Consider the following 15,761-nt stretch of genomic DNA (forward strand, 5'->3'; position numbering starts at 1 on the left):
GCCTGCCACCTTGACCCTGCTCAGCCTCCTCCCTCTAGAACAAGAGAACATTTCTAGAAAAATCTACTTTTGTATCAATGTGAATAAAGGTAGTGTGTTGTCTGTGCAGCTGCAACATGGACGCCTTTACAGTTCTGTCTGTTAAGCTTCCAAACTGAGGGGCTGGAGAGATGGCTCAGGGCTTAAGGGCACTGGCTGCCTTTCCAGAGGACCTGAGTTCAACTCCCAGCCGACATGGCAGCTCACAACTGTCTGTGCTCCAAGATCTGACACCCTCACATACATATAAATGCAGGCAAAACACCAATGCACATAAAATAAAAGTAAACAAACAAACAAAAACTTCAAGGCTCCAGCTGTAGCTTGGGTCTGAGCTGGCCTGCCCTGTCTCCCTGGAAACATTGAAAGCAGAGAGCCATGGGTGACACTGGCTGCGGAGGCTGGCTAGCAGGTTCCAAGGTAAAACTGTGACCAATAATGCCTCATGTCCAGACAGAGAGTGCAGCATGACCCTAGCCCCACTCTGAAACTTGTTTTGTTTTTTGTTTTGTTTAGTTTTGTTTTTCAGACAGAGTTTCTCTGTGAAGCCTTGGCTGTCCTGGATTCCCTGTGTAGACCAGGCTGGCCTCAAACTCAAGGCAACCCGCCTGACTCTGTCTCCCCTACTGCTGGGATCACAGGCATGTGCCGCCTTGCCAGGCACTGGACTCACTTTCTAGACCAGGCTGGCCTTGAACTCACTGAGGTCAGCCTGCCTGCCTCTGTCTCCGCAAGTGCTGGTATTACAGGCAAGTGCCACCATGCCCGGTTTGGCTGGGAAACTTGTAAGTGGTGGAGTCAGGATTCAAACGTGGGAAGCCAGGACTTCGTATAGCTTTTCCTCCCAGCTCTTCTTAAGTTGCTGCTACATGTCCCTCAGCCTCAGGAGTGACATCTGTGTCACACAGGACTGAGCTTGGGCCTGTGGAGACCATCTACCCACTGCCTGCCACATCTCAGGCCGTAGATACCACAGCCAACTCTGCCAGTGACATGCTGGGGCAGGCCACCTGGGGACAAGGACACTTTTTCCCTTCCATCTTATCCACCGTCTCAGCCCTTTACCCTTAATGTGGCCCTTGTGCTCCTCCCTCGGGAACCCTCATGTGTCATAAGTAGCGCTCAGTGATTCCAGATGCAAAAAGTGAGGTGAGCTGAACCCAGGGTCTGGGGCCACTTGTTCATGCTGGACTTCAGATGAAAACCTGGGGTGAATTCTGAATGCTGGGGGTGAGGAACAATACCCCATCCCACCTACCGACTATCTGTAGAGGTTCAGCTTCAATGTTCTAGGAGACAAAGGGTCCAAGTGTGTAAAGCACCCTTCTGCAAGACCCAGCAGATGCTCAGGGCAAGTGAGGGCTTGGAATTTCCCCCTCAGGGGTAGGCTGTGGCTTTAGCTTTGAGAAGTCGGCTAGGCCCTTTGACTCCTGAAGGTGAAGCTGACTGTGAATTCTAGGGAGAGGGAACCAGGGCCACATCATTTGGTAGAACACAATAAAGAGTCCTGTGGCTGGAGACGACAGTAAGTGGGGAGGAGTTCTCGGCTCCTTCATCCCTGGCTCTGGACACTCGATGACATTCCACATGCTCTTGGCTCACCACCCCCTCCACCCCCACCCTCCACTCCTGGAGAGGTTTAGTCTAGGGGCCTTGAGTGCTGTTTAACATCATCAGGTATCAAGCTGGGCGTGGTGGCGCATGCCTTTAATCACAGCACTCGAGAGGCAGAGCCAGGCAGATCGCTGTGAGTTCGAGGCCAGCCTGGTCTACAAAGTGAGTCTAGGACAGCCAAGGCTACACAGAGAAACCCTGTCTCAAAAAACAAAACAAAAATTCATCAGGTATCATATGTTTGTGAGTCCCACGCTTCTAGTCAACTTAGTCTGGGCCTGGAAGTGCTACAGAGAACTGAGAAGTAGGTTTCCTAATGAGAGGGACCTTCAGGGTAAAGTTAGTTGTGGGGTCCTGGAAGCGGGGGCCAAGAATTTAAGGTTTTTGTTGTTGTTAGTGGTGTGTGTGTGTCACAGGACATACTTGGGGAGGACAACCTAGTCAGAGTTTGTGCCTCCAGCTATTTGGCATGAAGGAGGGTGTGAGGCCTGAAGTGTCATCTCGTAGTTCCGGAGGGTCCCTCTCAGGCCACCGTGGAAAGGAGGGACATAGGGCACCAAGCTCTCAAAGCTCAGTTTTATTTGCTTCCATTTCTCCTCAGTCTGAGCTCAGCTCATCTGGCTTTGGTGGGTGTCAGAGGCTCAGTATTACACAAGCCGGCGGCAGCCTGTCCCACCAACCCCTTTGCTGCCCCTGGGCTCCCAAGCAGGAGGACGGGTGGCTCATGGTGGATGGATGATAAGAAAGAATGGGCAGCAAGATCAGAGGCCAAAGAAAGCCATTCAAGCGGTATGTCCAACACTTCCTCCACATGCCAATCCTTGCCGTACACACTCCAGCCAAGGCAGCCTTCTCTCCCACGCTCTGCCAGCTCACAGCCATCCAGGACCATTCCCGGCCTGCTCAGCCCATTGCCCCACTCCTTTATTCCTTGGACCCCAGACTGCCCAAGAGAAAAACAACCTCTCTCAGACACTACAGGACTCTGGTCTGCTCACTCCAACCTGGGTCTAGCAAGAAGTGTCATAGGAAATCAAGTTCTGGTCTTTCTCCTTCATCTACAACTCTCATAGGGACAAGAGCAAAGATAAGATCTCCCCCATTCAGAGAGAGTGACAGGCTGGCCAGGCTTAGAACTACATATCCCAAGATGCACAGCTTTGTAAGTGAGCACCACTTCCCTTGGGATAAGAGCTATCAGAAATGAGGCCAGGGTGCATTGCACTCTGGGATTTGTAATCCGCAAGAGACAGCGCTAAGCACCCAGGGAAGAGAGGTCAGAGGCTAAGACTACAGATGCCTCCCACTCAGTCCCCACCCACCACCCCGGCCCCAGCTCTACTACACTCAGCTTTAAGTGAGGGAAGAGGAATGTAGTGTTCCCTCCTAGCACATTGGGGAGGGCGCTGTCCTGTTGGAACTGCAGCAACTCTGTATCCAGGATATCCAGCTCAGAACACATCTGGGGAGAGAGCAGGGGTGGGTGACAGGAGAGAGGGTCAGCTGCAAGCCGATGGAGGATGGAGCTGAGCATGCACACCTACACCAACCCTGCGGCCACGGCCCCTGAGCTCTGGTGCGTGACTGGGCAAGGAGTACAGAGACAGTCCCCACCTAAGCCCTCCCATTGGGGTCAACCCTGGCCCTAGCCCACCTCTCCAAGGATAGCCGGCCTCACCTCTGCCTAGTCCTATGGCCAGGGCAGGCTGAGGCAGCAAGAAGAAGGGAAGAGCAGTTGACTTTGGTGGAGACTCTGGAGGGCTGAGAGGCTTCTACCCCACCTAGCTAGCCTCCCTAGAAGATCTTACGGCCCCACTGGTCCCAGCATCTTCCTGGGCTTCAAAGAAAAGGAGAAAGGAGTCCTAGCCAAGCAGCAGTGAGGGCGAGCGACGTGAACGCAGGGAGTTGCAGAGAGATGAGCAGAAGGAGAGCAGCCACAGAAGGGAAACGGAGAGACGAGCCGGTGGGTGGGTGAGAGCTCAGTTCTGCACAGAGCCCAGTAGGTCTGCAGCTCGGCAAGGACAGCAGAGGCACCACTTGGCCTCGCTGCTCCCCGCGGGGGGTGGGGGGGGCTGCCAACTAAAGCTCAGAGCATGCCAGGCCAAGTCCTCCTTCCTTGACATTGTCAGCAAACATAGATGGCAGAAAAAGACTTGGGCACCAAAGGCCCACCCCAAACCCCTAATGTCCCTCAGCAGTGCCAGATCCAACCAGTGCCTCTCTCTGGGCTCCACAGGTCCTTCCATGGCCCTGACGCTCCAAATCCTGGGCTTTACCCAGGGACCTATCAGCTCTGGACAGAGTACAGTAAATCCTTGTCCACGCTATAGGATGGTGGGCCTGGAAGGGGAACCCATAGAGGACAGAGTTTGGAATCCTGCAGCTCAGGCCACACCCTACTCTGCGCTCCCTGACAGTGAGCTAGACTCTGAGTCAACCTGGCTTTCAGAGAATGAGGCAGCGAGAGGCCTTCTCCTCTGAGGATGGGCTGGGTTTGGCTGCGTCGCCCCTTGCCCCCCTATGCGCGCCCCCCATATCAAGATCTTGGTGCTGGGCCTTGGGCCTCCCCTGCCGTCGTTGCTGTGCCCCCCGCCCACCTGCTGGCTTTTGCCCAGCTGCTTCCATCTCTGACAGACTGTAGGCCATGGCAAGCTGCAGGTCCTCATCTTCAGAAAGGTCGCTGTCAGAGCGACGGGGGACAGGGGCCGACTGGACCTGTGTGCCCAGCAACCTGGAGGTGACTGAAGGTTGCTGCTCACGACGGCTCAGCTCCAAGCCCAGAGCCAGGTCATCTGGAACACCTGCAAGGGTTACATCCACCGTCAGGTTCCAAACCCAAGCTAGAGCATCACACAGGGCTGCCTCACACTGTAATGACCGTGACTCACAGCCTCTTTGGGAATGATACATGTGCACCAGGTTACAAGGTTACAACCAGTGTCCCAGGTTGCGGTTGTGTCTCCTAAGGCACAGTACCCAGGCCCCTGTGACTCCCTTATCTATAACATCGGAATAGTCAGCCGGGCATGGTGGTTCACACCTTTAATCCCAGCACTCGGGAGGCAGAGCCAGGCGGATCACTGTGAGTTCGAGGCCAGCTTGTTCTACAAGTGAGTCCAGGACAGCCAAGGCTACACAGAGAAACCTTGTCTCAAAAAACCAAACCAAAACAAAACACAACAACATGGGAATAGTCTACACATGCAAACTTGCTCCAATGACTAAATATGGCAGTCCATGTGAAGTGCTTGCCACAGTGCTCAGTGTTGGTGGTAAGTGGCTAGCCACAGTGGCTGAGGTTTGATTCCTGGACTGGCACTGTAGCTCATGGCTCTGCCTCATAGTCCAGTACCTGGACGCGCACGCGCGCGCGCGCGCACACACACACACACACACACACATGCAGACACACGCACATTTTGATTTTGATTCCTAGCTTAACTTACTCATTTTCTTTGGTAAGCAGTTGTCTTGAGCCAGAGGCTACTTGGAAGTGAGGGTCACTCCAACATGCTTCGGCTCAAGCCCCTCAAATAAAAACTGGGTAAATACGCCAGGTGGTGGTGGCACGCACCTTTAATCCCAGCACTTGGGAGGCAGAGACAGGTGGATCTTTGGGAGCTCAAGGCCAGCCTGCTCTATAGAGTGAGCTCCAGGAGAGCCAAAACTACACAGAGAGACCCTGTCTCAAAAAACAAACAAACAAAAAACTGGGTAAATATCATCTACACTGCTTTACTCCCGTTAAGAACACAGGAGGATTGGGGAGATGGCTCAGTGTATAAAGTGCTTGCTGTGCAAGCATGGGGGCCGAAGTTCAAATCCTCAGCAACCATGAAAAGACCCGGGTGTGGCAGTGCACACCTGTAAGTCCAGTGCAGGAAAAGCAGAAACAAGTGGATCCCCGGGGCTTGCTGGCCAGCCACTTAACCTGAACCAGTGAGCTCCAGGTTCAAGTGAGAGACTCTGCCTCAAAAAATAAGGCAGGGAGAAAAAAAGAGGGCATGAAATGGAGATAGGGGCATGGCAGGTGGGACCTGGAAGAAGTTAGAGGGTGAAGATGGACAGGAATATGATGAAGATACACTGTATGCAGGTATGAAATTCTCAAAAAGTAAATAAACTGGGGCTGAAGAGATGGCTCAACAGTGAAGAGCAGGCACTGCTCCCTGAGAGGACCCAAGTCTGAGTCTCAGAATTCACATCTGGAAGCTCACAATTGCCTGTAACTCCATCTCCAAGGGGACCTGCATGTGTCCCAGAGCTGTGAGCACCTGCACGGACAGAAGTGCACACGCGCGCGCGCGCACACACACACACACACACACACACACACACGTACATACACATACGTACATATACACACAACTACACATAATCAAAAATAAAATAAGTATATATATGTATATGTGTACGTGTAGAGATTGAGAAGAAGAGCAAAGGAGAGAGAGACATTAACCTTTGGAGTCCACAGGTGCACTTATGGGCTCATGCAGAGAGGGGGAGAGAAGAGAAAAGGAAAGCCGAGCTCTGTTGCACAGTCCTTTAATCCCAGCATTCAAGTAAGCAGAGGCAGGCGGATCTCTGAGTTCAAGGCCAGCCTTGTCTACAGAGTGAGTTCTAGGACAGCCAGGGCTACACAGAGAAAACCTGCCTTGGGAAGAAGAAGAAGAGGAGGAGGAGGAGGAAAGAAAGAGAAGGGAAAATCCAACAATGGCACTGTATATATGCATGTCCTTTTAAAAAAGTAAAGTGCATAACCATTGAGATGTAACAAGAATAAATTAATAATAAAAAATGTTTTAAAAAAAGTAAAGTGCAAGTTGAGGCTAGCTCAGTGGTAGAGCATTTGCCTAGCATGTCTCAGGCTCTAGGTCCAATCCCTAGCATCACACACACACACACACACACACACACACACACACAGAGTCAGCAGCCTTGCAAATGTAAGGCACCCCACATGATGATGGCAACTAGCTAGCCATCTGAGACCCTTCTTCTCCCACTAGCCCCACCCCAGGAGGCAGAAGGAGCCCGTGGGCCTAAGGCTTTCTGCCTGAGGCCCCGCTCACCATTGATGGAGACTGACTTCAGCTGTCCATCCTCTTCCACTTCTACCCGCTCCTGCCCGTTCTCCATGATTCTGTGGAGGAAGGCACAGCTCAGTCCATGAGCAGACACTGTCTAGGCTCTGGCCGTTACCGTGCCCAGGGCAAGACTCCAAATTCACACAGCGCTTGCTGCTACCTCTCATCCCCAGACCCTCCCCATGTCCTGCCCCAGAACGAGCGCTCACCTGCGCGTGGTGATGCGGCGTCCTTGGACAAAGGTAGTGGATGTAGAAACAGAGCGGAAAGCACCAGCCCCAGGGCTGAAGGAGAAAGACGAGGAGGAGAAATCTGGCATTGGGACAAAAAAAGTGGAGGGGAAGCGATGAGAGAGAGAGAGATGCTGCTGACTACTTATAACCATCACGGGAAGCAGGGATCTTGGGGGCCTCACTCAGACCTGCCCAGGCTAGCAAAAGCAAAGCCAATTCCTGGCATTCCAGGACTTGGGATTTGCAAACACGGACAGGGACTGTGCTTACCAGAGTGGCCAGGAAAGGAGGAAGAGAAGGTGAAGAAAGGGCCAGAGTGTCGGGAACCCCGGTTCTGGAGTTCCGAGAAGGGGCCCAAGTCATCTGCAAGAACATTAGTCACTGGTGAAGAGCTTACCTCAAAAAAAAATGTGGCCTTAAAGTCTAGAAATCAAAGCTGGGCAGTGATGACACACTCCAGCAGGAAGCAGAGGCAGGTGGATCTCTGTGAGTTCGAGGCCAGCCTGGTCTACAAAGCAAGTCCAGGACAAAGCCAAGGCTACACAGAGAAACCCTGTCTTGAAAAAAGAAAAAACAAAAACAAACAAATAAACAACAACAAAAAACAAACCCAAAAAAGACTTTCGGGAACTCAGGCTAGCCTCAAACTTAGTAGATAAGGATGACCTAAAACCCCTGATCATGGGCCTCCACCTCCCAAGTTTATAAAGTTATTTTATTTTAAAGATAGGTTCTCACTGCACAGTCCTGGCTGGCTTGGAAATTGCTATGTAGACCAGGCTGGCCTCGAACTCACAAGAGCGTGCCTCTGCCTCCCTAAGACAGGGATCAAATGTGTTCCCAACCACGGCCCACTCTCAAGAGCTGTCTTTTACAGGCATGTGCAACCACGCTTGCCGAAGGAGTCTTTTAGTCACCAGAGTTACCTTTGTGTTTTGTTTTGTGGTGTTGGGGATGAAATCAGTGCCTGTCCCACAGAGCTCCTTCCTAGCCACCCACCGTGCCATCCTTTCCTGTGTGTCTCTTAAGCTAACTAACTAATATGATTCTGTTTTTCTCATCTGCAACTGGGAATTAAAATGACTCACCTCTCAGGATTTACGAGAGGTTTGAGGGATGTAGAATTCTGGACATATGTTATTCATTTAAAAAAAAAAAAGGTATCTTTTGTAATGTGTAATGCTGCTCCAGGCTGTCACATGATGCTTTGAGTCTTGTCCCACTGGTGGCTGTTGTGGAGGTTTAACAATGTGTTCTTGTTGTCATCTAATAAGGGCGGTCTGTGAAGTGCCACTGGCGTGTCACGTGAGGCCTGGCATGTGTGAGGTTCTGTCCTAGCTTTCCCTAGGCTCACGCCTACAACCTCAAATCTTCTTCTGCCTGTGAAATTCCAATCCCTTCTCAGCCTCTAGCCTGAGTGGTCCCCAGGGGACAGACAGGAGGCTGGAGGAGGGAGCTGAACTACCCTGAGTCTACGTACCGAAGAGCTCCGAAAAAGGGTCTCCGCTCCCGAAGAACTCCCGGAAGACTTCCTCGGGGCTACGGAAGGTGAAGGTGAAACCAGGTCCCATACCACCAGTTTCCGGTCGAGAGGGACCAGTTCCTGGAGGAGAGTCCAGATGAGGAGGGGGCTTAGAGTGTACATACGGCCCTGAGGCAGGAGACCCACCTAAGGTGTGCCCGGGAACCGTAGAAAGAACATGCTTTGCAAGAATTTGCCTCCCCCTCCCTCCCTGACCCACTTCCATCCTGGCGCCCCACCACTCCACCTACCTGCCCCTGTCAGCCCTTCTCGGCCATAGCGGTCATAGATCTCCCGTTTGTGCTCTGGAAAAAGAGACCTGGTTATTCCTCCACTTAGGATAGTTATCTCCCGGCCTGGCCTAGGACGAGTTTCAGAAAATGTAATTTGGGGGGATGGCAGGGTGTCTGGGGGAGCAGCTTCATCTGTACAACAGATTCACTAAACGCACCTACTTCTAGGCCACTGAGGGAAGGAAACAAGATTAACTCACAAAACTGCCTCCCATAGTGCCGAACACATACGGCGACAAAGCTAAGCTAGGGGCTGAGGTGGACCTCAGTGGTGGAGACCCTGCCTAACAGGAACAAGACACTGGGTCCAACACAGACAAGTAAACAAATGTCAGCCAAGTCTTCCCATATTACTACCAGGAGGCTTAGCCTAATCAAGCCACTTCCACAGAGGCCTGGCGAGGACCACAGCCACAGCACGCACCGCACCACTCTTCCCAAGTATGGCTGCTCTCCCCTAAAATACCGTCCTCAGTGTGTAACCTGTCTTTGCATTTACCTGGCTACCGCCAGTCTCCTCGGACTGGAATGTGACAGGCCCACAGGATGAGGACAAGGCCTGTTTGTCCTCCACTGTCTCCCCAGCACCCCTAAAATACCTGGTGTAGGGGATTTTTCTGGGATCATTCGTGGGTTTTGTTTTGTTTTGAGACACGGTCTCATTCTGTATGCCGGCTGCCTTCGAACTCTTGGAGGTCATTGTACCTCAGCCCCCTAGGCACTGAGGTTACAGGGGTGAGCCACCACCCACAGCCAAGAAGTACACTCTTAAATACACTATTCCTGTAGCCCAGGCTGGCTTGAATTTAATGTGTGGCCAAGGGAGACCTTGAACTTGTGACCCCCCACCCCGCTTCCCCCTTACATTCCTAGGATTACAGGCAAGCACCACAGGCCTAGTTTATGCCTGGGGGACCAAACCCGGGGCCTTGTGAATGTCATCAAAACCTCTACCAACAAAGCTACACCCTCAGCCCGTGGGTTGTTGTTTTGAGGTTTGCTTACTTATTGAGACAGGACCTTTGACCTTACGACACTTGTGCCTTACCTCTGGAGTACTGGAACTATAACCATGTCTAGTCAGAATAATTTCTGAATGAATGAATGACAGACCTGGATCTGGGATTGTGGTTTAACAGTAGATCACTTTCCTAGCATGCACAATGCCTAGGTACAATCTTCAGCACAGGAAAAAACTAACTAACCAACTACCTGTCAGACCAGGATTCATATTCTAGCTCACGAAATGCACTAATTATTTCATCTCCCTCAGCCTCAGTTTGCTTATCCTATAAAATGGGAGTGGGTGGGTGGGGGGTGACAGGCCTCCAGGCAGGAAAGCTGTACCCTTCCCTGGTCAGGACCCATACTGCTTTCCAGACCCTGGGGGGCAGACAGATGCTATCTTACAGAAAAGCATGGAGGAGAGTGGATGATGGAGATTAGGTTCTAGGAAGGGGTGAGATGAGCGGGGATGAGAAAGCAAAGGGGGCGGGGGCATGCTGGTCCTGCAGGACCCCAAGCCTTACTGTCAGATAGTACTTCATAGGCCTCTGCCACCTCCTTAAATTTTTTCTCAGCATACTCCTTATTATCCGGGTTCTTGTCTGGGTGCCACTGCAGAGCCTTCTTTCGATACCTGCAGGAAGTGAGTACAGAGCGAGGGTGAGGGGAACTGAACAGAACGGAACGATGCAGGCTTTCCCTAGACTCTCTGGCATCTAACACCCTTTAACCGCTCTGATCCCAGAATGCCCCCACCACTGCAGCCATGTATTCAGGGGGTCCTCTCCCTGCTTTGTGCCAGGGATATAAGGCAAAGAAGGGTGCCCCCACCCTAAATCCTCTCTTGTGGCTCACTGGATAGAGTTATCTATAGCCACAAAGAGTCTGGGGACACTGGCCTGCCTCATAGAGACTGGGCATTTTAGCACTGCCACCTGGGCAAGCCCACATGCAGAAGCTAGAGAGGGGAAGCAAGCAGGGCGGGAGTGTACACTGGGCCCCAGCGAAAGACAGCACTTCTTCCCTCGCTGGACTTGGTCCCCATACTCTCCCAAGGGTCTCCCTTCCTCCTTACAAGCAGCCCTCAAAAGGGCCCCTGGCGCTCAAGGGGGCGGGGAACAAGGGTCAGGGCCTCCTTGCCGCACAGCCGAGGCACTTACGCCTTCTTGATGTCATCAGCGGACGCACTCCGCGGTACGTCTAGAATCTCGTAGTAGGATGCCATGGCAACTCAGCCGTCAGGCGGTCCTCCTCCGGGCTGCGGGAGAGAAGGGGTCAGGCTGACGACGTACCGCGGCTCCCTGCGGCCGCAGCGCCCGCCCCCGGCGGACAGGAGACGCTGAGAGGTGGCAGCCGGCCCGGGGAGCCGCGCCTGCAGCCGGTGACTAGGCTCCTTCGCAGCCTTATCTAGTCCCGCAGGCCGGTGCCCAAGGCCATCTCGCGGCAGAGAGCCCTACCCGAACCTCCTAACTCCAGCAACCCGATCTGAGGTCCCCAACCTGACCCAGCTGGGGCCGCACCTCCACTGCGAGGAGTCCCGCCCCTGCCCCCCGCGGGGAAACCGCCTGGCACCCGCAGCCCCGCTCGCGGCTGCTGCGTACGACGCGCCAGACTGGGTTGTGTGCGCAAGCATGCGTCAGCACCGTGGAAACTACTAGAGACCAAGAGAGGGCCGGCTGGGCCGGTCAAACAGGGGAGGGCGCCGGGGGGGGGGGGCGGTGCGGGAGTGGGCGCTGCAGGGACTGCTGGGAGATGGGGGAGGAGCCGTCTATTTTAGTTTTGCACCCAGGCGACGTCATTCCCAGGTGGGACTTAGTAGGCTGAAGTCTGGTACATCCTTCCAGCCATGACGCACTCTCGCAAACACAGTCAGAGAGGCGGTCGGCAAACTATGCGCAAACGCCTTGTCCCCCTGTCGCTGGCCTCTAAACATGCTTCATAATCCCTGAATATCACAACACACACACACACACACACACACACACACACACACACACACACACACACCCCTGAGGCCATCCCCTGGGCCTAACTCCTCCCCTTCTTCATATCCTAGCTCCAGACCCAAGTCTTCAAAAGAGGCTGCCCTGGCTCTTCTGAGTAGGTCAGGGCTGCTTTTTATAGTGTCTCGTGGCATTTCCTTCTCCACGCTTGTCAGAGCCACAAATTAACATTAATTTGATGATCCTCCTCCTCCCGGACTAGACTGTAAATTCCACAGCATAAGAATTGTGTCGCCGTTGTCCTCATCGGCCCCACACCGCTTAGTCTTTAGTCAGAGTTGAAAAATATCAGTTGGAAGGCGAAATAATACTTGGGAGAATCTTATTAATAGTTTTGATACCTAGGAGAGGTGGGGGTAGAAGGGCCTAGAAAAGGGAAATTATTAGATTCAAAGTTCCGCTTCCACAGCGAACCCTGAACAGATCTATTCCAACTCAGAATGATTCCTGGATTCAGACCTCATGAAAATGGGAAGCTTCCAGAACTGGCTCTTGTTTTATTCCATTCCTGGGCATTAGTGGAGTGTCTTCTGTTTAGTGGATGCTGCTAGAATGTTCTAAGCATCGGGGCTATGGGCACAGTGCAGGAGTAGAGTACTTGCCTGGCAAACGATAGACCTTACTTAACCTCCATTCCCAGCACTGGGGAAGGGATAAGAGGGGAGGGGAGGCAGGGACGGCACAAAATGTGACCCAGTCCCTGCTAAGACAGCAGCCTGTCAGCAGAGCCCCCTGGGACACTCAAGAGCAGGGAGACCTGGCCTTGCAATCTGATGCTGCTGTGGGAACTTCTGGGGATTGGTCTCTTTCTTAAATATAGGTAGCAACTACGGTTGTTTGAAAGCCAAATGAAGCATGGTTTATAGGTGTTATAAGCCCGGGGCTTTCTGGTGTCACACTTGACCCAAGCAGTAATGATTGTATGAGTCCAGTCAGTGTTTGAGGATGGGTGACCTGGGGACATCGCATCAAAGCAATAGCTTGAGCAGGACCTGAGAGGAGAAGACAGCAATCATTTGTCCCCTTTTCCTGGCTGCCCACCTTCTGAACTACCTGCCTACATTTGGAGACTTCCCACCTACATTTAGGGAATTTTGATTGTTTCAGCCCTACTATTAAGAGATGAAGTCAGCCAGGCATAGTGGCATCACACCTTTAGTCCCAGCACTCATGGAGGCAGAGGCAGGCAGGTCGCTGTGAGTTCCTGGCCAGCCTGATCTACAAAATGAGTCCAGGACAGCCAGAGTTACACAGAGAAATTCTGTCTCCAAAAACCAACCCCGCCTCCTACCCCCCAAAAATAGTATCTACCACAGAACCTTGTGGCTCTCACACATTTCCCTGGTCTGAGGAGGCGGGCACAAGACGAGCTCTGCCAAGGAGGTGCCGCTGCTAAGTGGGACTTTAAATCTGGAGCGAGGCAGGGAGAAGATGAAGGTGGCTAAGAATTTATTTCTGTGTGACGCAGGCTGCCTTGGGGCCTGCAGCGGCCTCTTGTGCCTGGAGGAGGAAGTGTCAATCTCCACCGAGGACTTAATGATTACTGCCAGGGATGGGAAGGGACTGCCATTTGGTGCTGCTATTTGCTGAGGTATGTGTGCCAGCCTTTGTATTGACTGAGTCAATATGAATTCCATATGTTGCTAATTTGAGGGTAATGGAGGGAAATGGTTGGTTTAGGTTTTTGTTGTTTTGTTTTCTTGTTGGCTTTATTTACTTGAATTAGCTTCTGCTGTTTGCAATAGAAGTCCTTGCTGACCCAGTGGCCAAGGGCTTGCTTATATCGGGTTTAAGCAAATCAAGAGTAAGTCAATTACTCCAAAATCTTCCAAGTTTTTGCTATTTCCTTTTCTCATCTCAACAGTTATCTAGCAGGTATGTGATATTAATAGAAAAGCCAGGGCTAGTGAGATGGCTCAGTGACAAATGGCTCAGGAGTAAAGATGCTTGCCACTAGGCCTGGTGACCTAAATTCAATCCTGCCTCCCACAGGGGAGAAGAGAACTGGTTTCTGCAAGTTTTCCACTGATCTCCACTTGCCTGCTATGGCTCAAGTGTGCCCACATACACAGACACATACACACAATAAATGTGATTTTTCAACTTTAAAGAATAGAAAACCTGGGTGTGGTAGATTGCACCCATAGTCTCAACCCTCTAGAAGGCCGAGAGAGAAGGACTACCTCAAATTCAAGGACAGCCTAGACTACATAGTGAGCTTCAGACCAACCTGGGCTGCAAAGTGAATACCTGTCTAAAACCAAATCAACAACAACAACAACAAAAAAGCAACAGCAAGAAGAACAAGAAAGCAAGAAGGGTGTGTATAAGCCTAGAGGTTGAGATGAAAGGATTAAAAAAATTAGAGACTGGCCCAGGCTTTGTAGCAAATACAAAAAGAGAAAGGTTTATATTTGGTTTAAACAAATCAAAAGTTAATTACCCCCAAATCTTCCAAGTTTTGCTCAAAGAGTGTTGAAGGATTATTAATATTTAATATTGAATTCTTATTTTAGGGAAATCAGCAGTTACTCCTTAACTAGCTTTATACCATACCCAAATAACCACACAGAGAGACTAGGATCTATTTAACTAGCCTACAGCACAATGCTGTGCAATAATTACTCCATCCTAAACTGCCATGCTAGTATAGTTTCCTCTCATTCAGATTTCCCACATTATACTTGATTTTTACTTATATCCTACATCTGATTCATTCCTGCTGGTGCTTCCTGGTCTTCTCCTTGTGACTCCATCCCATCCTTTCTCCTCCCCTCATTCACCAGGATGTCCCACCCTATTCTCTGTTACTGTTCAGCATTGGCTAGTTGGTTTTTATTGGCAATACAGAGAACAAATGGTGACGTGTTTACACAACTTGAGACAGGTGATACTTAGAATAAACATCACAATGCAATGTCTGGATTGAGACCAGATAATGCAGTAGCGACGGCAGCATTTGAATGAACAAGGGTGAACCATGCACAGCCCACAAGAACATTATGTCAACAAAGGAGATTTTTGACAAAAAATAGATAAGACCAAAGGAACATGTATGGAACATACCTGGCAGAAGCAGATAAAGGCTTACTTGAGTGCAGGACAGCTAAGGCTACACAGAGAAACCCTGTCTCAAAAAAAAAAAAATATGTATTTATTTATGGGCTGGAGAGATGGCTCAGAGGTTAAGAGCACCAACTGCTCTTCCAGAGGTCCTGAGTTCAATAATAATAAATAAACACATCTTTTAAAAAGTTTGTTTAAAGATGTATTTATGTATATGGGTACTTTGTCTGCATTTACATTTGTGCACCAGAAGAGGGCATCAGACAGTTGAGAGCTGCCATGTGGTTGCTGGAAATTAAACTCAGGACCTTTGGAAGAGCAGTGAGTGCTATTAACCACTGAGGCATCTCTCCAGCCCCCTTATTTTTCTTTTTTCAAAAAAGAAAGTCAAATAATTTGTAAGACAAACTTCTTTTTAAAAATTTAACACTGGGCTAGAGAGATGGCTCAGAGTCTAAGAGCACTGACTGCTCTTCCAGAGGCTCTGAGTTCAGTTCCCAGCAACCACATGATGGCTCACAACCATCTACAATGAGATCTGGTACCCTTTCTGGCCTGAAGGTGTATATGCAAGCAGAGCACTGTATACATAATAATAATAAATCTTTTTTAAAAATTAAAAAATAATTAAAAATACAAATAACAATTTAACACTGGAGATCAAACCCAGGGTCTCATGCCTGCTATGTGAATGTACTGCATTTCTTGCACTCTGTGTAATTTTTATAAAATTTTTTTCTGGAGGGGGGTGTCAGAACACAGTCTAAGAATGGAGTTGTGTGAGGAGGTTTCTGAGTGCCTGTGAGAAAATGCCAAGAAACCAAGACCATAATCTTGTGACCTCAGTTTCTTCAAAACATGTAATTTTTCTTGGATTATGTTTTTGTGCCCCTCCTCGG

At 50.7% G+C, this 15,761-nt stretch overlaps 1 protein-coding gene across 1 annotated transcript; it reads right to left on the bottom strand.

Moving 5' to 3' along the window:
* Positions 1–4,092: 4,092 nt before the first annotated feature.
* On the bottom strand, positions 4,093–11,495 carry Dnajb2 (DnaJ heat shock protein family (Hsp40) member B2). Its single transcript, XM_051154052.1, has 8 exons — positions 10,954–11,495; positions 10,318–10,427; positions 8,747–8,800; positions 8,454–8,576; positions 7,244–7,336; positions 6,950–7,052; positions 6,726–6,796; positions 4,093–4,454 (listed from the first exon to the last, which is right to left on the bottom strand). Exons 1-8 carry the CDS (start codon positions 11,016–11,018, stop codon positions 4,099–4,101), a joined length of 975 nt encoding a protein of 324 aa, XP_051010009.1. The 5' UTR covers positions 11,019–11,495; the 3' UTR covers positions 4,093–4,098.
* Between the last annotated feature and the right edge of the window lie 4,266 nt (positions 11,496–15,761).

The sequence above is a fragment of the Acomys russatus genome, chromosome 12 (assembly GCF_903995435.1).
Source record: "Acomys russatus chromosome 12, mAcoRus1.1, whole genome shotgun sequence".
Lineage (NCBI taxonomy): Eukaryota > Metazoa > Chordata > Mammalia > Rodentia > Muridae > Acomys > Acomys russatus.